Source organism: Passer montanus, unplaced genomic scaffold (genome assembly GCF_014805655.1).
Source record: "Passer montanus isolate IOZ18808 unplaced genomic scaffold, ASM1480565v1 scaffold30, whole genome shotgun sequence".
In the NCBI taxonomy this organism is placed as follows: domain Eukaryota; kingdom Metazoa; phylum Chordata; class Aves; order Passeriformes; family Passeridae; genus Passer; species Passer montanus.
Genome location: NW_024367708.1, coordinates 6,378,382 through 6,401,563, shown reverse-complemented (window position 1 = coordinate 6,401,563; position 23,182 = coordinate 6,378,382). Strand labels below are relative to the sequence as shown.

Genomic DNA, 23,182 nt, shown 5'->3' with positions numbered 1-23,182 from the left:
CTTCATTAAATACTCAGCACTCAAAAGGCCCAATGAAAAACAGTCAGTGAATATTCAGCAAGCTAATACTTTCAAAAGGCAATCAGTACCTCATCAAGATAGATAAATAAATAAGAGTTATTTGATTGAATTCCCCTAATTCTTGTTGATACCATCTATGCAAAAGTAGATGGTCAATGCAAAGGTACATGGCATAGTGAACTAAACATGGAAGAAATTATTTTCATATTTTTCTTACCTTTCCTCCTCAGGCCTCTTCTTTATCCAGCTGTTATCTTGCAAAAGGGTCCGTCGTTTATTAACATCATGAGTAGCCTGTTGTCTGCTTTTAATTGCAACAGAGGGACTCTTCTTATCTGCAAATGCAGAGAAACACATCTCAAACATTAATGTGCAGAAAAATGTTGGAAACCTAAATAGTTTGAAAGAGGCAACAGTTTAATACAGGTTGAATTTTCAGTTATCACACCTGTTTAATCCAGATTTCTTCTTGAAAAGATTGTAGCTTCACCTTGAAGGGCCTGCAGAAGCCCATCTTACCAAACTCAATTCAGTTTCATCCTTAATATGAAACTGCTTTGCCTGTTTCTAGTGTAAACACATTTCACAGATCTGATAAAGGAATTATGAAATTTGCATACCACAGTAATCCCAGGAAAGTCAAGCTAATGAATCCTGTTTCCTGGGGTGTTGTCTGTGGGTTTTGTATTTGCAGATGTGTGACAGGATACAAATTTTGAATGACAGCTAATCTTGAGGTGACCATGTGGCACTCCAACTACACCCAGCTCAAAATATGTGGATTTTCATGTTTCTCAAAGAGTCAGACTCACTCTGAAGCTTTTTCCTCAAAGGCTGAATGAACAGAGACATTTACTTAATCTGAATATGAACTTTAATCAAAGCAATACCTTTACATCAAATTTAACTAAAATTGGTGTATGGTTTCAAAGGTTATTTGGGAGAGACATTCTGAACAAACATGGAAACCTTACTGACTTTTGAAAAGAACCTAAAATATCTTTGTTCGACAAGGCTGATATTTAGTGTGTTAGGAAAGTAACAGTGTGAAATTCACTTGATTTGGGAGAATATGGATTCTTCCCTGCATTAGAAAGCTGATGTTTATCTCCTTTGGTTTTTTCATGAGAATTTGGGCCCTTTTTGCAAGGAAAATATGCAAGGACTATTGTTTAGTATTCCCAGTCCATCTAAGTTTCATATCATCAGCCTGTTTGAGGTAAGAGGAAATATTGTTGTGATATTTTAACATGGCCTATTAAAATGAAAATATAGAAGTTCAGACCAAATAGAAAATCCATCTTTTTAATTATTGCATTTGCCCCAAATTTTTCCAGAGAAGAGATGGTAAAATATTAAATATGCAAAATCTTTGTCAATACAGCCAATTAGTTAAAAAAATATTAAAAGTACAGAGGATCTTGTGTTCTCCTGTAAAGACCCTCATGGTTTTCTCCATTAATTCCTCACTCTCTGAGCATTTGTGCAAAAGGATTTTCAAATTTCAGGAGACATCACTATCTGGTGTTCAGTAATTAGACTGGAAGCATTATGTGTGGAAAGAACATGCTCCAGAGAGAACACATGCAGTCAGTATCATGTAATTTGTCAGAGCTATGTTTTGGCATTCTGTTCTGATTTATAAGAAAATGTATTCCTTGCATTTAATACAAGAACTTCACCTGTAGTGATAACATTAAAAAATGACAAATAGCTACAGTGAGTGGAAGACCAAATTGTAATAAAGCACCAAAACATTTATCTTAAGTGACAATGGCCAAGAGTGAATTTTAAATTTTTTTTTTCTAAAAGTAGATAAAATAGAGATAAAATTCTGTAAAAAGAACAAAAAGAGATCTGTAAAAAGATATAAAATTCAGTCAAAAATGTATAAATGTCTGTAATTCAAACTGTGCCTATTTCAATTCCCTATAGATATGTCCATACTGCCTAGTGAAAGCGAAGGAATGAAAGGTTTGGACTCATCACTAATGTTGCCTAGATGCAAATGTTCTCTGGTTCTGTGTTGGACTTGCTTTCTCCAAGACTGAGGTGGTAGAGAAGTAGCAGGTGTTTTAGGAGCCATGGCTGTGATAGCATGGATGTGTGCTTCTGTCTCCTGGCCTTGATACCCAGGTTTGGCTTTCGTCTTTTTAAGCAGCATAGATCCAGCCAATTGACAAATGACCAGGGACAGGGGAAATGCTGTTTGTAAGAATGAGCTGAAAATCATGGTAGATTAACAAAAACTAATCTATCCTCACTGCATGAATTCTGCATCAGCCTGTTCACTGCCTATTGAGCTAGTTTTTATCTTAAAAATACTTAAGGATGACTTTAAGGATTTCAAAAAATGAAGGTGTCCCTGGCTTGCCTGAATAGCTCCAGTGGGTTGTCAAAAATCACTTGGATTTCTCAGAAATCTTGGTTTTTTAAATGGGTAAGTGCAAAGAATGTTTCATGAAACCTTGTATAAAGATGGTAGCCCAGGAATATATAATGTTTTCTTGTCAAGAAACACTTGACAAGTGGTTAGCAGATCAGCAAGCAATCTGCTAATGCCTGAGGCCCTGGGCTAGCAGAACAGTACTCATTTCTAGCCTAATGAATTTTCTCCCTAGCTTCAGCTAAAAAATTAAACATAGCTCTGATACAACAGAGAAGGTCACATGAGCACAGGCAGATGCAGCTCATCCCTGTCTCTATTCGACAACAAAAATGTATGTCCCCCATGCAGCTCCCTGATGTGGCTACGTGAATTTTGATGCACTTGAGCCTGGCACATCCCACCTGAGCTAGGTCCTCATGCATGTCAAAAACTTTCAGTCTACAGATATATTTTTGAGGTTCAGGGAAATGGAAAATTTCATCACATTTCTAGTTTGCCTCTAGTTATTTCTCTGCATAGAAAGCAAATTCCAGGCATCCTCAAGTTTTACTCCTCCAGAGGACTAAACAATAATCAATGATTAAACAGCTTTTCTCTCCCCTTCCCCCATTCTACTTTTCTTCAATTTCTCCTCATTTTCCCTGTGTGAGTCAAAGAGACGGCGCTGAGACCAGTGGATCTTCCCGCTGCCCTTGTAGCCACTTTGCTCCTGTGGGTTTTCCATGACAACCACACCACCTTGCCCCTCACCACCCGGCTCCCTCACTCCACCACACTCCACTGTCCAGTGGGATGTTCTGTCCTCCATCCCTGACAGTCACAGCTTATGCACAACACCCAGAGTTTGGCATTTGAATTGGGTCACAGTGGCCCCGATCACCCTCCTGCCACTTCCCATGAGGGAGCCATGCCAGAGGCATGGAGACCTGGACAGGAGGGAGGCCGCGCCTCAGCCTGCAAATGCCCCTGGAGCAGGAAATGGAGACTCAGTATTACCGCCTTGATTAGGAGACTGTTTTCGTATGTTGAAAGCTGACATTTGTCCCGTGGGATTGTTCTGTCCTTCTGTGGGAATCTGAAAGAAAACGTGACAAAGAAAGGAAGTGAGCATTGTCAGCGACATTAGGAATTTGCCCCAAAGACAGGTCAGGTTTGCTGTCCACTTCAGTCATCTTCTTGCACAAGTTTAGTCTGACAGGCTGGAATGGCTGAGGGCTGACCACAGCCCTGCTCAGAGTGAATCTGGTGGCTTTTCCCTGCCTGGTGACAGCTACGAGCATCCTTGCCCTGCCCCTCTGCCTGTCACCCTGCCCCTTCCCTGTTGGGAGCTCCTTCCCTGAGAGCACTTGGTGTGGTGAGAGCCTTCAGGGGGTGAGGGCCTTCAGGGTATTCCCGGTGGGCTGCAATGGTCCGGATAGCGCAGTCCTGCTCAGCACAGCCCGTCCGAGTTCCCAAGCAGCTGCTGGCCCCAGGCAACCTTAGCAAGCTCGAGTGATATCAGCTCTTAGTGATTATCAGCTCTTTGTGATTTCAGCTCTTTATCTTGCTGGTGCCGCAGCAGACGCAGGGAGAGAGAGGAGAAGGCTGTGTGAGGTTCTGAAGGAATTCTTTATTGGGGTCTTCTATGAAGGTTCTCAGTGACAGCTCTTCTGCTGAACTGGGCAGAAGTAGGGATTTATATAGGGTACAGGGGTTTTGGAAATTATCCAATAGTAAGGGTCAAGTGAAAGTGACCTATAGGCTTATGGAGAGATAAGCAGGGTCCGAAAGGTGGAAGAGAGGGGCTTCTGAGGCCCTGTCATCATGACTTGGCATTTCCTAGCTCAGGCTTCTGACCGCCAAGGAGCCATTGCAGGCCCTGGGCCTGCTACAGGAGTGCTGCAGAATGGGTTGAGGTGGTAAGCTGAAGGGGAAGATGGTATCAGTCCCTGGCACAGCACCTGGAGCACAGGTGAGCCCATCCAGCCCTGCCAATGGGTCCCTCAGACTCAGTGGGCAGCAGCTGATGCAGAGGGCCAGGACAGAAAGCAGTTCTGCTGCTCTGCAGCAGTTTTCCAGTCACTGACTTCTTCTCTTACTTCAAATCAAGTTAAAAGCTTCCAAGATTGATGATTTAAAAAAAAAATATTTTGGAGTTGAGCCATTCAAAAGATTTCATGTTTTGCTTTGAAAGTGTATTGTGAATACCAGGTTTCCTAGAGAAAGCATCATGCAGAACATAATGACATTTTGATGACAGAAAATTGTCCCTTAACTTAAAAAAGCCCCAAATGCTAACATTGACTTAAGAGTTTGGGCAAAACTGACCCTCTTTAGCAAATGGATTCCTTTTCGTAAAGAAGCATTTTCCAAGAAAACAATGTTATTCTGGAAAGCTCACAACATGCTCCGCTGTCAGGCTGCTAAAACTTACAGAAGCACCAGAAAACTGACAGAAACAGTCCTTAAAAATCAGAAACATTCTTGCTTCTCTGGATGACAGAGCTATCATTTTTTTCTTTTTGAAGATGTAAAATGTATGGCTTATACACCTAAAATGGAGTGGAGACACCGAGGCCTGTGGTTCTTTCTTTATTGATGGAAGGTGAAGATTTTGGATTGTGGAAAAGCTTAAGAATAATGCTTACACTGGCAACAAAACATTGTGGATGCCACAAAGGATTGCACTTAGAGCAGATTTTTCTTTTCTATGCTTTTGCTGCCCAACAATTACTACAAAAAGCTTATGGTTAAAAAAAAAAAAAAAAAAAAAAAAAAAAAAAAAAAAAACCATTAAAAAAAAGAATCCCAACCACCCCCCAAAAGATAACAAAAAAAACAGTCTCCCAAAAAATATCCCAACAAACAAACAAGCAAACAAACAAAAACAAGCATTAAACAACTAGAGATCTTTCTAGAAAGTAAAGATATAAACACAAAACTAATACTGGAGTCCAAAGTCTGCATGTGTCTTAACCAGTTGTGAAATTCCAAATATTTCTTAGAGTTTAAAATTCTGGCACTTTAAAAAGGCTCCTACCTGCATTCCATTTTCTTAAGCTTAGTTGCTGGTATCAAGCAAGCATTGGCACAGTGTGTGTAGAAAACATGTGATTGCTAGATCTGGTTCCCACACAATAAAAATATGCTCAGGGCTATGGTGAGTCTTATTTATTTTGCAATAGGTTATAAAATGCCTTTTAAAAATATTTATGTAAGGTTTTAAGCATCTGTGAACTGAACTTCCTAGAAATTGTTCAGGTAGGTTATCAAGCAATCAGTCTCTTTAGATATAGTGATAGTTACCACTTTCACTATAAATTTTCCCGAACTGTCCCAAGATGATAGAGAGGTCTCTGATTTACTTTTTCAGCTTAGGTACAGCTGGACACTTGATGTAGTCAGTCCCAGGATAATAGAAAGTTTGATATTTCAGTATATTTTCAAGCAATGAGAACTGTAACTTCTTCATCTCAAGAAGTAGTATTTTGCATAGAAGGATTTTGGATTTCTTTTCTATTAAGTACTTTTAAAGCCATTTGCTAAGGGAAATTAATCATAAGACTTTGAAAAAGGAGACTTCTTTTGTGAAAATTAAACCAAATGAAAAGAGGCGTGCAACTCCTCTTGTATCCATGAGAGTCCAGTGTGTTTCTTTCATCCTCCAACCTTTAATTAATACTGGGGTTTTTCTCATCCTATATTAATTTTTTAATATTTTTAGGGCAAAACAACATTTCTGTTTCACATGTGTACAGCATCCAGAATAAACTGCTGCATAGTGTCCCAACCCAAAAGCAGTATGCATAAATGAATCTAAGAAACAGTACACTCCCTTTTACAGTCAGCACTGAAAATGTGCCAGGTAGTCTGAAATTTTAAACCCAAGCATTTTAGTCCTACAGAATATTGCCATTTTGTCCTTAAGGCTTTCCTCTTACCTGTGAGCTTTCAAGTTTTATATCAAAGATTAATTCATTAAAATTTAAAATGCAAATTAAAAAAATCTTACTTTAATCTGTAGTACAGACAATCAAGAATCATCAGGGTAAGATTTAAATTTTAGGGCTTAGAAATTAAAAGAATCTTGCATAAAGAGGCAGAATAGAGCTCATCAAAGCATTTTTCCTTGGCCTTCACTATTTTGAAGTGTGTGTGTTTGTACCTGTGCATTTGAAAAGGGGAGTGGACTAGAGATTATGAGGATCCCATTAGTTTAAAAACATCAGCTCATAAAGATTTGGAACTGTCACATTATTCACACAGGTCAGTGAATAGCTCATCTTCAGACCATAGTGAGATAAAAAGTTTTTAACTCTGTAAATGAGATTGTGAGAAAGCAGAGTTACAACTTTCTGTGCTATGCTGTAGTAGTAAATTATGTTCAGACATTTTTAATAAGATCTCAACCACCGAAGCAAAACAGTTCAGCTGGAATGCAAAACAAAAACAAACAGGAATGCAACTCCAGTGTAATTTGAATTTAAAAACAGCGTCAGGAAACTCTAAACGAAAATTAAAAACTGCCCTGGCCAGTCCAGTAAGCAGCTCCTAAATGGTTTTAAGACATGCCAGTCCTAGATTCAGACCCTCAAACATTTTGTGGGAAATCCGACCATAATCCCAAAGAAATTCAGAAAAACTTCAGACTTGGCTTCAGGGAAAGTAAAGTCCACCTAACCTGGCAAGAAATTCCTCCAAAAGCAGCACAAGTCTCTAACATTATTTTTATCACAAATACCTGTATTTACACTTCTACATCTCCTTTTCATCTCCTGCAGTGACTGATCAGGAGAATACCTCAGGCCTGCCTTAAGTTCTGAAAGCCAGACCTTCTAGTTTTCAGATCATCTGAGCACACCCATTCCTCCACCACAGAGTTCCTTCTGCTCTTCCATCTGCTCTTTGTGATTAAGCTTCACACACATATGCATTGCTGTATTAAAAAAATACATAATAATTGAAGCATTTCCTGTAAGATTCATGCTTTCCACATCAGACTGAACGACTTCCAACAAAAAAAAAAGAAAATCTTTGCTCTTTGGCTTCTAGCTATGACAGTAATTAAGACCTTATTCATAAGAAGTCAGTTGATATGCATTTTGCTTCTAATAAAACAAGATTAATTTCCACAGCTTAGAGGCAAAAGGCCTCTGCATTGTCACCACACTCTATAATAAGGAATTCAGCATAGTAAATGTTGAAGGAGTGTCAAGAGAGATACACCTCCTTCTTTTAAAAGTCACAATATTTGTTTTTACACTGAGGTTTTTCACATAAAGCATTGCCAAATTCAAATGCCTAAAATGTCAAATTTCCCACTATTATTGATGAACTGGGTGATACAAAAAGTGGTAGCTGAACAACTGACTTTAAAAAAGGAATGTTTCAGAATTTGCCAGTCATCCAGCTTCTCATCCTGTATTGCTAAACAGCCTCAGTTGTAGAGAAGTTGCTGATATTGGCATGTCCACATGAAACACCAGCTGGAATAAACGGGTTCCATATATGGCTCCACACAACCACATCTTGCTGGCTGCTGTTAGCTACATGATCTTCAAGTTCCAGCTTTTTGAAAGCATTGAATATTTGCCATGTGAAAAAGAAAATTGGCCTATACTTTTTTCTTTCTGTATCCCAAATATGAAGCTTGCCACCCAAATTTGATCTTCTTGAAGAATTATTTTGCTCTGATCCAAGCAGAACAGTCAGTATCCTGTGATCAACCACAGCTCAAAATTTTAGAATCATTCCATTAGATCTGAAGATTTACTTCAGCTCTACCTTTTGTTTTCCTTTGTTTTCCCTTGTAACTCTTAATCTTAATTCTATAGTGTGTGGCTTACCTTTCATTTATGTGAGTTGAATGTAGAGAATGTGATGGTTTAAAGAAAAGCACATTTTGTCTGAATCACAGTTATGAAAGACACAACAGTGTTTTCCGTGCTTTCAGTCAACAACTTTCAAGTCAGCAAACTTCATTATTTCCTCCATCATTTCTCTTGAATATAGTGTGAGCAAGCAATTGAATTAAGTAATCCTGTCTTGATACAGGATAAAGATTCCCAAGCCCTACTAAAACACTGGGGACACACATAATTGCAGCTTTTCTTCTAGACAGGCATTTGTAAGTGTGTGAGGTTACATCTTTCTGGTCTGGAAGTCAATAGCAATTTTGCTGTTGTCCATATGCATCCTTTCTCCCTTCAGACAGCAGTGCTGTGACTGGGCTGTCAGATCTGCCTACCTATACCTTACACTCAAATAAGAATTTTCTGATTGCAGATAAAGGCTGTTTTGCAAATCACTATCACAGTCAGAACCATTCAAGGCTGTACAATCCTTCATAAATCCAAACTTGTTATTACAGACAAGAATATGATCTCTTCAAATAGCCTTAAAGGCCCCTTCTGTCAGGTGCAGATCTATATGTATAACTGATACTGAAATTTCTTCCCTACACAATTGCCAACAGTAACATGATTCTGTTTGTTAGCTAATCTTTTATGTAGTCCTGAAAACTACATTTAAAAATTGCTACATTTATTTTACGGACATTAAACAATCACAGAAACATATTCCTAAATATGTTTTTTTTCAGGAATTACACATCAGAGCAATAGCCATATAACAGAGTCGTGAACTTCTGAAAATAACACATTGTGTTTAAATAAATATTTGATTCTACTGTTTTGTCCACAGAACTAATAACACAGAAAAAAGTTCACACAGAAAACAGAAATAACATGTGTATTTGTATAAGAGAGAAAACAGGCAAGATAAGACTAGAGACCACGTGAATATATGACAGCAATCATTCACGTATTTGTAACTGAAAGAGCTCTCAAAACTGGTTTTTCAAGATGTGGGCGGAGGAGATTCTGTTTTGAAAGAAGCTGTGGAACTGTCACTAATGTAAAATCAACTAAATCACAATCCAAATTTGTATGTATTTTCAAATTAGAAATATTCAGTTTTAAGCACAGGTTGTTTTGTTTTTTTTTTTTAATAGAGTGCAGAAAAGAGGGTGATAAATTTAATTTTCTTTATTCAGCTTTGTCATTCAATTCACTAGATTTTTGATGAAGAACCCTTCCTTGTTTATATATTGTTCAGGTCATTGTATAGATAAGTCCTTACATTAAGTAGAATGGGTATTTTTGCAAAGGTGAAAATTAAAGGGAATTGTTGTTTCAGTGGGGTTTTTTTTCCCCAAAATAATAAAGATAATTCAAGCAAATTATAAAAGAGTAAATACTCATTAATTTTAAATCGAAACAAAGAATCTTAAAAAAAAAATTAAATCCAACAAAAAATCAAAAAACCCACAAAAAAACCCCAAACAAACAATAAAATGAACCGAAGAGCAAAAATGACATTAGAACAGCCATTTATGAAAAGTGGTCTGAACAGTGAATTTATCAGAGAATTATCACTAGAATAAAATACAACAGGCAATATAATATAAATAATGGAATAATTAAGATAGTATGTACAGAAGAAGCCAGAAAGGTCCCAGGAATCTGAACACCAAAACTATGTAACTTTCAGACCTGCATTTTTATAGTCAAGTATTCCGTACTTCTTGAAAATCAGATCCTTTGAAATGGCATTCTAAACTGGACATTAAGAAATCACAGAACATCTGAAAATGTAGGAGTTTCCCTACATGGTAGGGAACAGTATAAAACCAGAACAGTTAACATCCTTACCTAGGTATGGTAGAAGTTAGTGTCCTAGTGTGGCTCAGTGTGGTTAGTCAGCCTGGAAGGGAGTCACAATCAAAGCAGACTGAGAGCTGAACTGTTCTTCCCCATCCAGCTGTCTGAAAAGTCAAGAGATTTCTCATTCAGAGGCTGAGTCACTTAAGGAGGAGGTAGGAGGTGTGGAAAAGGGTGGCACCTTGTAGAAATACCAGATCAATTAAGAGTACGGGTGAGTTGTTGTCCTTCTGTGCTTGCTGTTCTTTTCAAGTGCGGTAGGGTTGGGTTTCACAAAATGAACTGCCTTCAGAGACCTTGAAAACAGAAAACCAAGCAATTACCATTTGGAAAAATATGCTAGAGTAATTTGGATTTTCCACAGAAATATGTGTTGCAGAGATATAGGGCTGCGTCTCAGCCAGACTTACAGGTATTTACAGGGGTGAACATGAAGTAACACTATATTTCACCAAAGAGAAGTTCTGCAGAAGTGTTACGTGGGGATCACATGCTGGGATCTGATCTGCATCAAGTATTTGCACCATTTGGGTATGTGGGCAGAGGCAAAAGATCTGGGGGGAAATCCCTCCCACATGAGATCTTGTTGAAGTCTCTCTTATCTCTGCACATTTGCATTTCTCCTTCAGTACTGCCAGCAATAAACAAAGGAGGGAAGAACTTGTGTTCAGGTTGTTTTTTTTCTTTCTTTAAAATGGCTGCAAATAGGTTTGTAGGCTAATAACTGCGTTTCTGTTAGTAAATACAGTAGCATGAAATCAGTACTTTTCTTATAGGAATACCACATACAACTCCATGCTTCTCTTTAAGATACAGAGGCTGGTTTTAATGTATCTTATACAAGCCCACATTATTTTATATTTCATCAACTTTTCTAATGAAATATGTGAAAGGTTATTTAGCAAGATGCTGGCCAACATTTACTCCTATTATTTTTGGTGAAAATTTAGAATTTCTTTGAACGCAAAAAAGCAAACTGACATGAATTAACTTAGTAATAGCCTGTATTTTCATTCATGGTTAACTTTTCAGAGGCTTAGTACTTAGTAGTATAAAGCTATTCTCCAAACATTGGTTCTATTTGATAAAATTCAGTTGATGAAGCAGCGCAGAAGACAAGAAAATACCACATATTATGCAAATAATATAAACCATTAGCTACCACAAATCTCAGAATTAATGAATACAAGCACGCACACATTTCTAAATTTTGTACATCTCAAGCCCTGAGTCTCTAAAAGTCAAAAATACATACAGCAGTCCTGGAATTTTCAGGTACTATATGTTTATCTTTTTACATTCAAGAAGAAACTTTTGTGAATACATGTCTTTACAGACACATTGAGAATTTAGTTGCCTCCCATGTGAAACAGGTGTTTTTCTCCATAAGATATCAGGAATTAGCATTAAATGGGAACTACCTTAAAAAAAATCTACATACACTTTAATTTGAAATTGACATCTAGCTTTTATTTATAATAACACCTGAGAGTAGGAATATCTTCTTTTTTAAACATTTTTCTTTCAAAATTCAGGTGCTACATTATGCGAATTTGTTATCAGTTTCCATTCAACCAGACAAGCCCCACTTGTAAATCAGAGATATGCTTAACCGGTCTCACAGCACTACCTTCTTTTTCTTTAGCCAAAGTGTTTGAGAAACACAAATAGAGATGCAAACAATACAGTCTGGAGAAGTTAAATTTATATTTTCCTGTATGTATGGCCTTTGAACACAGAGAAGAAACTTTGAGGCAGAGCAGGCCAGTTCTGCTGCCCCAAATAAGCCTAAGGCTTATTCTAATGCAGTCCTTGCTAACTCTGGTGTCTGGTGTGACAGAGTAGACAGTCTATAGGAAGATGCATACCTATGAAATTCCAACAATGGTGCTGACCTCAGCCTAGGAATGAAGCAGGCCAGCTGTCTTTTACTGACCGCTCTGTGACAACCAGTATATTCTTTGGATGGTGAATTTTTGGTGTTAGTTATGCTGACTACTTAATATTTCAAAGCTGTAAAAAAATAATTCAACATTTTTTTAGACTAAAGTAAATCTGACATTTATAAACAGTCTGTCTCATTTTCTGTATTGTAACCACATGCAAGCATTATTCCTAGTGAATAAAGAATATATGGTGCAGTGCTGTATATCAGGAATTGAACAGTTTCACCATAAACATAACAGTGAAAATGACACATAACTATTTTCCATGAAAAAATTTTCCATACTCTGAAGAAATTCAGCTTTCAGAAATTCAGAGGAACTTTGCCTTTGATCTCAGTACAACATGTAACACTTATAAATCCAGCCATGCCCAGAATGTGAGAACTGTTCTGCAGTCCAGTTTTTGGGTTTTTTTTAATTCTCTAGTATAAGGTCCATATTAAATTGAAGGAAGGGTAGAAGTGGAATACAGCAAAATGTAATTTCTCAGACTATTTCAGAACTTGAATTGTATCTCCCTTACTACCTTTCTCACTCTTAAGAAAACATCCAAGTTGAAGCACAGGCAGACAGTATTCTAGACAGATTTTTCTGTAGTGTCAGAAAAGAGCAATGCAAAAAATGCAAACAAGTTTATATTTACAACTGATGACTATCAACTGAGTATGTAATTTACCTAACCATTGCACTGGGGCAATGTACTACTACTGATTTCACATTTTGGGGATATCTTTATTTCTCTTTTTAGTTCAATCAGTGAGGTGCTTTGGTGCAAACAGTAACTTGTTTCATATCTATCTATCAATAACTAACTTGCTGGAACTTAATTAAATACTCTGCTTTTGTTTCTCATTTTGTCTCTCAAGAAGAAAAGAGGAAATTCTCTGAAAAGTAGATACAAACATAACTGGCAACATCCTCGGGTTATATAACCCCATCAAAATCATTCTGATAGCTTGATTTAGCAGAGTGTGTGGCCTGTCATAATTTATGATAGAAAACAAGAAATATCTTAGAATTCCTCCCTACAATAAATCCTCTTTATCCTTTATAATAACCAGCAATTGAGACACATTAGTGATGAGCAATGAGAGGCCACTATCTCTTGCAGCTTAGGTTTTTGACACAGTTTGGAGGACATTTCAAGCAGGCTCATTTTAAATACCTCATCTACAATGGAGGCTTATTTGCCATCCAAAGGATTCTTACAAAGCCTGCTAGGAAACTGCCAGCAACTTTTAAAACAGAGTAGCACTGGCAGAAAACTGAACAGAAGAATTTCACAAGTGCCATAATTTAGTTTTGAATGGCTTATTCAGTGTCATTAATACAGAGTAGCACTGGCAGAAAACTGAACAGAAGAATTTCACAAGTGCCTTATTGAGTGTCATTAAAGTCAAATGCTTATAGCACCCTACAGTGGCAATATATTAGCATACTTCCCAACTCTCACAGTTTTCTGAAAAAGATGACTGTGTTCAGTGTTCTTAGCTTCAGCTTATTTGCTTTTCTAAAAATTCTATGTCCCTTAGTTGCTAATAAAATGCATTTTTCTCTACATGATTTTCTTGTCAATTTTTGTTGGTTTTCCATTTTTCAGTACAAAACCTACTGCAAAATATTGTGCTACCTCAACATCTTTGTTAAGGTTTATAAGATAGCATAATGAAAATAGCATAGTGTGGCCTAGCTCCATTGAGCTTTTATGTAAAATCACAACACAGAGTTGGGAATGAGTAGTGACTCAGAAGAAGATTTTTAGACAAATATTGTTCTGTGACTCCTCCCAAAAAGGGAAGAATACTTTACTGAATATATTTTTTCATACACTCAGTCCTCCAGAAGAAAAGTCCTGTAATACTTCAGACTTTCCAAGTAGGATAGGTTAACTGTGGGTTATAAGATTCTATAGCTGATATGTCCAAAAGATTTGAAGACAGTCTAGCAAATAATGTTCAATTTTTTCAAGACAGGGTAGAGCATTATTAAATGAAACATACCAAAGCCCATTATCTGGCCTGAGGACAAAGGAGCACAGCATGTTCTGTACCTCTGTCACTAAAGTTGCTTTTCAAAAAGAACTGTGTGGCCTCATCCACACTCCTACTGAAAGGAGTCCAGAGCTTGTAACAGGGAGATTTGTCCATGCCTTAGCCTTTTTTCAGAGACAGATAATTGTCATGAACAATTCTGTGTCAAGGACTGTGTGTGATAATAGTATGGACAAACAGAGGAGATTGCTTAGGTCCAGATCATAGCTATTCCTACTAAGTTAACTAGGCTCTAATTTCTCCAAATTTAATTGTGTTCAATAGAGCTCCTGTCAAAAGATTACCAAAACTAAACACTCTGAAAAATATAGATAGGTGTAGGCAGTGTATGGTGCCCGGCTGCAAGGCAGCATTTAGCAGAGCAACACAGCTGGTTAATGTCATCTTTACCAGGGACGTAGGTTGCACATCTGTGCCACCTGAACATTTTTCTTGCTTCAGCTTAGTGTAAGCTGACCTATGTACATAGACAGCAGTTCCAACAGATTAAGTCAAAAGGGAAGGGGTCATTTATGCAAAAAACCCAGTGCAGCAAATAGAAAAGGAAGTGATGCTCATGCATAGGGTGACCTTCCTCTTGAAGGTGACTAACACAAGGCCTGCTCCTCCCTAAATTCCCAGTCCAGCCCTATATAAAATAAGCTGATGGTTGGGACCTGCGATACGTCTTTATACAGAGTTACTTTTCACTTGGGTCAAAATAATTAATCAAGGGACTATATTGCCAATGGGTACACCCTTATCAAGAGGTATGTTGTGACTCAGAACCAGATTATGAATGTCTCTATGAATCCTAGTAGCATTCATGGTTGCAATACAGAGGAGAGGCAGAAATAAGAAGTATGACTTTTTTTTCATGGGCAGGTTATTCTAACATTATAAATTCCCCCTGAAGATTCCGGTTCTCATGGTCCTAGACAGACATCTTGTACTAATGATCTAATGTAAGATGGAAAGCCCTTTTCTTCATGGGCTTCCTTGCTGCTCCTAGGAAGGATATGGGTTTTAAAGTTAGATAAACAATGTCCTGGCTACCTTGCAAAGGGCAACTACTGACAGTGCCAAGTACCTGCAGTACTTTGTAACAACTTTGTTCTTTCCTTTATGCTCAAAAATTAGAATTCTTCTGCCTAATTCACGTGCAAGGCTCATGCTGTTACAATCCAATGATTAAGATGTGCCTCTTCACAGGTTTAGGCGCAGATGAGACCATAAGCCTAAGTCAATATTACAGATTTATTTGAACAATGAGTGCGAGGTAGAGAGATAGTAATAAATAGAAAAGAGGTGAGGAGGACAAGAAGGATGGTGGGGAAAAAAGAGAGAGAATGAGAGAGAGAGAGAGATGGGGGTCCCAGGCTTGTTCAAAACTTTTCACAATTTATACATCTCTTATCAATTAGCATTCTTTCTCTATTGGTTAAACAATTCCCTCAACTCTAAAGCTTATTAGTCTCCATACTCAGTCTTTCTTTTCTTTTGAGTTGGTGGGTTTCATGGGTCAGTGGGTTATGAGTCAACGGTCATTATCTCCCCCTGTGAATTGCGTTTATTAGTTTTTTCTTATCTTGGGAGTTCTGCCAAATGTCCTTGTAGCCTGTAAACTCTGCATTCTTTTTGTCCACAATCAGTGATACAGTTTTCTTCCCAAGCTTTCCTAACCTCCCCCTAGGCCTGAGATCACTGGAACGTGTCAAGCCCTAAACTTCAGCAAGTAATTTATCCTCCAACACAGACAACAGTACCACCTTTATACAGCCCAAGTCCCAGGTATCCACAGAGACATATCTGGGGGGCCTCGGTGGCCATTGGTGATTGCAGATGCCATCTGTCCCATAATTGGGGTGATGCTTGTTTGACCAGTGATATGCCTATGAGCCATTGTTTCTTTTCAAACAGTTTGCCATGGTGAAAATTTTTGTCCAGATACATTAACCAGAATGTGCTGACCAGATCTTGCCTTTACCAAGCCTGGAATTAGGACCTTCCTGTCTCAAATTCATCCCTTCTCTGCCCACTGTGGTGGCTTATTTTATGGCAAGTTCCTTCTGTGGACTAGCAGTGTTTGAGACAGGCAACTGTGCTCTTTAACTCTTTAACACACACTTACCCTCTCAAAGAACAGGACAAGAAAGCAACAGCTTACCAATTGGAAGGGTCACTTAGCATATGACTAAACCCAAGTTCAAATCATTCCTCCTTTTGATAACAGCTTATTTTTACCAGCAGACTACGTTAACCACTGAGTTATAATTTTTTGTGTAAGGGAACACAATTACCTGGGGTTTTTTACCTCCTGAAAGCTTAAATATTCACTGGAGAAAGAATAATGCTACAGCCCTTTTACAATGGCATTGTAAAATATTGGCCTTGACTACTGTCAAAATGAATATTTAGATATTATGTATGGAAATCTAATTTTTCTTTTTATGTTGTAATTTCTCAGCACTTTATCACTTGAATTGTTTAAAAAGGTAGACATAAGAGTTATTTTTAATATGGTGTAGCAACAGCTGTTGTGCAAAGGCAGAAGAACTTAACACTTTCACTAGATTAAGTTACTGTCAGAGTACAGCATTTCACAAAGTCTGGTATGAAATACCATAATACACCAAAGATAATATTGTGTTTTATGGATTAACTTTTGCCAGTCAAGCCATTTCCTTTAGTTATTGTAGTCTGCTGTTCCTGGGGAAGACCTTTCAACTGGTTAAATTAAGGCATGCATTTTTTTTTTAACCACACCTTTCTGAATACAGGAAGAGCTTTTTCATATGCATTTTTGGAATGCTAAGAAAACCTTAGTCACCATACAGATCTATTTGCAGCCCATTGTTCTCCCAAAGGGTGTGGCAAAGTTCATAAACTTAAGGAGGAAGAAAAAATATTATGCAAAATGTCTCAAACTTTTCACATCTTCTAGTTGGCCCAGAAAATGTCTGAGTAGTGTCTTCTGTTCATAGCAGGTGCCAATACATTTCATGGAGGTACATAGTCTTCAATGTTATTGGGACTGATTTTCCCACAATTTGAATAGGTCCTGACTCTGCAAATAAGTAAAATATATTTCAGAAGTCCCCAAAAGTCCAGTCCATAGCATGATAAACTTGAGTATTTTGATCTTGCACCACTACCATTACTGCCTTAGCTAAAGAACATAGTTACTAGTTTTATCAGTTACTGATAAGATCAGTTATTTGAGGAAAATTGTGCTGAAAATCTGGCTAAGTCAAATGACATCTGTGTGGTACCAGACGAATGGGTGTAACCAGTTTTGTAGCTTATGTCATTGATAAATAGCTTATTTGTTAATTTGTTACCAGTTTCTGAATTAACAAAGAACATTCACATAGGTGGCTAAAGAATCAGATTGTGACCTAGAGTAGTAGAGGGAGTGTGAGAATTAGGATTAGATGTGCCTTTTTCATTAAAAAGTGACTTTGTAATATCTCTGTCAAATCCCCACTGAAAGAGCTCTGGGAAAGAACAAACAGTGCAGATCTCAGGAAAAAACATCTCTAAAATATGTTAGAAGAGGAAAGTCAAAAGGAAAAACATTTTTTCCTGCTCCTTGTTTGAAATTTTCTTATAGCATTTAATTGGTCATGGGCACTGTAAATATATAGGAGACAACCCCTACAGGCTGTTCTTTTTTATGGTGCAGATAAGGAGATGTATCTGCCCCAAAGAATGATATCCATGTGGGGAAGTTCACATTACACTTGTCTGATAGAATGGTTCTCCTCTCCCTGCCCTGGTATTGTGTCTGAATTTGTGCTAGGGCTAAGCAGCCTTGTCTTGTAATTCCTTCTTTTATTATTTGGATCAAATTAGTTGACTGAGAACTTGATTGTTATTTGAAAGCCTATATGGAAATTTCATATCAATCAAGACAACCCAATGAACCAATATCCCACCTATTTAATGAAATCTTTCTTTGATGTACATTCCATACTAGTGTTATCAGCATGTTAAATGTTACAGATTGTGATCCTGTTCTCTATCCACATCAAAGCTGAATATGGATATGGAAGAAAGGAAGGCTTTTCCCTGTTCCTGGAAGATGCTGGCTGTGGTGTAGTTAGCACAGAGCTAACTACTTCTTATTGTAGAAGAGTTGTTAGAAAATGTGTTCTAAAATCAATAACTGCAAAAATAAGACACAGACCAAAAATGTGAATTGGAAAGGATGGAGTTGAACTCAAAAAGGTTCAGAGACAAAAAAAAAAGATGATTGAAGATGCATAATTACTTCTCCCCACACTGAACAAATGCATCAGCTAAGACTGTCTTAGTGTGGTAAAAGGAGGTGTAAGTATAAAAACATCACAAACAGTATGAGAAAGGTGTATTTCAATTCTCCCCCAGTACAAGAGCTGTTTGGCATCAACAGAGAAGAGAAGAGAAGAGAAGAGAAGAGAAGAGAAGAGAAGAGAAGAGAAGAGAAGAGAAGAGAAGAGAAGAGAAGAGAAGAGAAGAGAGAAAGGAGAAAGGAAAAAGGAAAAAAAGAGAGGTGTTTCTGTATGTAGGATGAAGCTCTCCTTGCTGCAGGAAGACGTATCTCCAATAGTTTATGAAATGCAAGTTTATTTATACTCGTGCCTGCCTGTACTTGTGCATGTGAATGTGTGTATGCAAGTATGTACTCATATAGGCATGTGTGTGTACCCATATGTCAAATAGCTGAATGAGACACAAGCTTGAGGAAGAGAAAAGCAGTGATGGTTACTACATAAACAGAAATTCCATTGGGCCAAAGAAAAGCCTGAGAAGCAAATTGATAGAGACTTTAAGGATATTTAGGGAAAGCTACTTAAATGCTCTCCCTCTTTCACTCTTTCCTGAACTCCTGAATTTTGCTTTTGGCAATTGTTGGAGACAGAATACGGAGCTGACCAAGGAGGGCCACTGTCTTGTTATGCCCCTATGGTCAACATTTGTATAACACTCATAAGTAAAATTCTTTCCTAATTCTTTGATGATAATGCAAACAATTGGCAATACAATCAAAGTGATACCATTTTTCTGTGGAATGTTGTTTCTTCAGGTATTAAAATAAGCCTTAGTGAAGGGCTTGTCATTCAGCCCCTCAACTGGCAGTTATACAGCATTGTCACTTTATTTCTTCAGACTTTCTTCTCTGTTTACATGACAAATGTGGAAACTATGCAAATATGTAAACATGGAGATGATTTTACTGTGTTTGTACATGTTTAAGACCCTTTCCTTACTAATAAATACCTTTGCAATCCAGTAAAAATTTTCACCTGTTCAAATAACAGAAAAAATAGCAAAGCAGATTTATGTAGTTCATCTGCAGGAGTAAAATTGAAAATGGTATCAGGGAAATGGCATCAGCCCTACACATTCCCTTTCCCTGGAAAAGAATTCAGCCGGCTTGTTGTTCTCCCTTATCCACAGAATTAGAAGGTTAGTAGCATTTCCAAGCATCTTCCAAGGAATAAACTTCAGGTGCAGTTTTTAATCACAAACTATGTGAAGGAAACGAGAATACATTTCCTTAATCAAAACATCTGCAAACAAGGCCTTATCAGCTGGGAAGCTGAAGAAATAACTGAGCTTTCTTCTTGCCTTTTCAAAATACTTGTGCTTTGATATAAACTGGCCAATAGACTGGTATCAAAGTCAGTACATTTTAAATGTCAACTTCTCCTTCCCTTTTATTTTGAGTAAATTATGTTCTTCTAAAAACTGTTTTCCAAATTGTGAGTACTTTGGAAAGAATGTTGGCAGAAAAAAAAACTTTTACATGAGTTTTAATGTTCAGTACATGAAAAAGAATTGCAGGGGTTTTTTTATTTGTTTTTGTTGCTGTTGTTAAATGAATTTAAAACAAGGCTGGGCTTTGAAATAGGATGATTTTTAAATAATTTGGGTGATATTACAAGGGAAAGAACCAAAACAGAATTATTATAATTATCTGGATGTAATCACAGAGGCCAAGATAAGTTCCCCAGGTCCCAGGTCCTGCCACAGTGCAGTAAGAGCATACTGTGAAGAACCCAGTAATTTCAGGTGTAGGCTTCTCTGGATCTCCATGCAGGCTATTAGCCTGAGAGAGCTAAATGCCAATTAATGTGTAAGTAAAGAATTTGAATTCTACTCAATGAAGGAGACGCCAGACCAGTGACATCAATTTTCAAACACTTGTTTCCTCAGAGCTGGGCGAGACTTTCCATCACAGTCCCTATTTAGCAAAAAAAAAAAGCTAGGCTACATCAAAAGCTAGGCTCCTATCTCTAAATTTATCACTCAAGACACCCCTACTGTAATCTCACACAAATGCAGATTAAAGTAGGTCAGAGGCTTGGGCTGTGAAAGTTACTATTTCTCTCCACTGTTTTGAAAGGAAGCCTAAAAATGACAAGTCAGATTTAGGCACCTACATGTAGATACATATACATGTCATATGATTCCATGTAATGGCAGAATTTCAATTTTTTTTTTTTTTTTTTATCTTGCAGAAAGCAATGGCTTCATGTCATATTAAAAGGAAAAGGAAAGAAGGATGCAGGGTTTTTTCTCTCTGTCTGAACAAAATTCAAACTTATTCTGCAGTCTCAACAGTACTGCATCCATAAAAACGTGCTCTCCTACTGCACTGTGGCCCCTCACACATAAAAGTGTGTCTAGAAAACTATAATCTGGCCATAAAGGAGTCTGAGACACAAAGAAATTGTAAGATGAGAGAACAGAGAAGAGAGAAAAACAAAAAAAAATTGTGCTTTCCTGACAGTTTCATCCCTTTCACTCATTACTGTTATTCTTAGAAAGAGTATGTCATATTTTTCTGCATTTGACTCCTCTAGCTATACCAACAGTAAAGCTTGCATTTTGGGGTTTTACTGCTTTATGTGTATATTCACTGTGTTCACATCCCTGATCTCAAGATAAAACAGTATAAATGAGTTTTGGCATCTTCAATGAATTTGTGAATAAAACCTTAGAGCATAGTACATGATCACAATATTTGAATTCTAAATATTTTCTTAGTTTTCTTAATAGAATTTTGAAATAAGAAATTCTGCTGCAGAATATGTGAGACTTCTAAACTCACAGTGCTGAACTCATTTGAGGTTGAAGCAGAAAGCTCCAAGCTAGTGAGCTTCACTGTAACTTAATTATATGGCCAAGCTGGGTGTGTGAAAATATCCAGTGCGCACTGGAGAATAAATTGCTGGGTTTGGTTTTTCTTGATTTACAAGTTGCTATAAGTGGTGCATGTTCCCAGGGAGTGGTGAAAAGCAGGGGTGTGTTAAACAGGTTTAAGAACATTTTAAAGAAACACTGTCAGGTTTGAAACACAGTAGATTTGGTGTACATCCTCCCTCCTTCCAAATAACATTTTCTCTTTCTGTGGTTACAAACAGCTGAGCTGCACACTGACTCTCTGTTTAAGCAATACCACAAAATCCAGTGTAGCAGTTATGTGTCACACTGTTGCTCTCCTTTTTTTTTTTTCTTTATTTTTGCCATCAGTGGGGAAATGAAACTGCCAGAATTGCTGTTCTCTGCACTCCCTGGAAAGCTCAATACACATGCCATTGAGTTCAGCCAGTAAAATCTTGTGGTTTTCTGCAAAAAAAATAGCTGTGGTGAGGACAAGCAGCTTCTGGATCAAAAAATTTCTCTGCTAAGAGTTGTACAATAGTTATTTGTTAGTGCTGCTGGGCCTGCCACTTCAAGGTCTGAAACTCCCCAGTATAAAGTCTGGGCTGCAAGTTCCCAGGAACCTTGGAAAAGTCACATGATTTTGAACCTAAATCTATTTTGATTCTCAGAAGTTTTGCATGTAGAATGGACATAGTTTTAAATCTTTTATACACATAGCACTGATTTGGAGTCTTGGAGACCTACTGAATATTTCCTTCTTCTGCATATTCTACTGGATCGAAGGATAATTCTAATTGAAAATAAGAGTAAATTTTCTTAAACAGATTTCACAATAGATGTCTGGCATATCCATTTCAATAGGTTGTTTAGTGTAGAGGAATAGAATCAGCTGAGCAGAGTGTATACACAAAATTCTGTATATACAAAAAACCATTTGCCATTGTTGCAAACAACACTGAAATCTTTGTTTGGAAGGATTCAATGCTATTCTCTAAGCAACATTTTGAAACCACGTTTTCTTCCCAAAGCTGGTAAATCTCTTCATTTTATTTCTCTCTCCTGTGGCATTATGCTATACTACTTACAGTGCTATTCAAAATTGAATAAAATAAAAACATTCAATGTCAAAAGGAGAATCACAGAATGTCCTGAGTTGAAAGGGATGCACAGGATCATTGAGTCCAACTCCTGGCCCTGCATGGGACATCCTCAAGAGCCACACCCCATGACTGAGATCATTGTCCAAATACTTCTTGAACTCTGGCAGGCTTTGTGTCATGACCCTTCCCAGGAAGCCTGTTCAGTATTTAGTTATTTGAGTAAATGAATCTTTTAAGTTCCCCCTTCCAAAGGTAATAAGGGAGCACCATGACATGCTCATAAATCATTGTTTGCCAGAACAACTTAGCCCATGAAAAGGGGAGAGTGGTGTTGTGACTTGTAAGTGCCACTGTTTGGAAGACACGGAGCAGAGGGAGACTGAAATTTGGAAGAAGTTATCAAAGTAACTGAGGAGGATTTGAAATAAGAATGAAGGAAAAATATGTTGAAGGAAAAATGGAAGTACGCAAGAAAGGATCTCAAAGGTCAAAGATCAGTCTGATTTCATATACTGACAATGCAAATCCTCCATGGCAGTGTTCATGAAGGGTTTCAAGAACAGTGTTCTTGTAAATGCAGATTAATGTATCCTTCTGTTTTAAGCAATGGTAGAGATGTTTGTGTAAAACATAGAAAATTCTTTGCCTGGAAATTTTACACTTTAGAAAAACTGCAATCAAATGAAGAGAGACAGGATGAGCAGTGGTGTTGCATGAGAACTATGCTATGAACAATGCATGGTATGTCAGCTATTCATTCCACATGGCTTGTGTTTGGGACAGATTAGTATCTGAATTATGCTGCAGAAGGAGCAAATAAAGGCAAACACAGAAGATGAGA

General features: G+C 37.5%; 1 protein-coding gene across 5 annotated transcripts in view; it reads right to left on the bottom strand.

Annotated features, from left to right (window-relative positions):
* SCEL (sciellin) overlaps positions 1 to 23,182 on the bottom strand; it is a 139,151-nt gene that overhangs the window by 36,791 nt on the left and 79,178 nt on the right. For 3 of the 5 annotated variants that reach the window (XM_039714626.1, XM_039714621.1, XM_039714622.1), the window contains exons 2-5: positions 10,292 to 10,406; positions 10,102 to 10,214; positions 3,407 to 3,485; positions 239 to 356 (exon numbers count right to left, since the gene is read on the bottom strand). In XM_039714626.1, the coding sequence (XP_039570560.1) occupies positions 239 to 356; positions 3,407 to 3,449 (161 nt within the window). In that variant the 5' untranslated portion in view covers positions 3,450 to 3,485; positions 10,102 to 10,214; positions 10,292 to 10,406. Of the gene's footprint in view, positions 1 to 238; positions 357 to 3,406; positions 3,486 to 10,101; positions 10,215 to 10,291; positions 10,407 to 10,520; positions 10,586 to 23,182 lie in introns of those variants that run through there. The other 2 variants (XM_039714624.1, XM_039714623.1) reach the window with 2 other exon arrangements.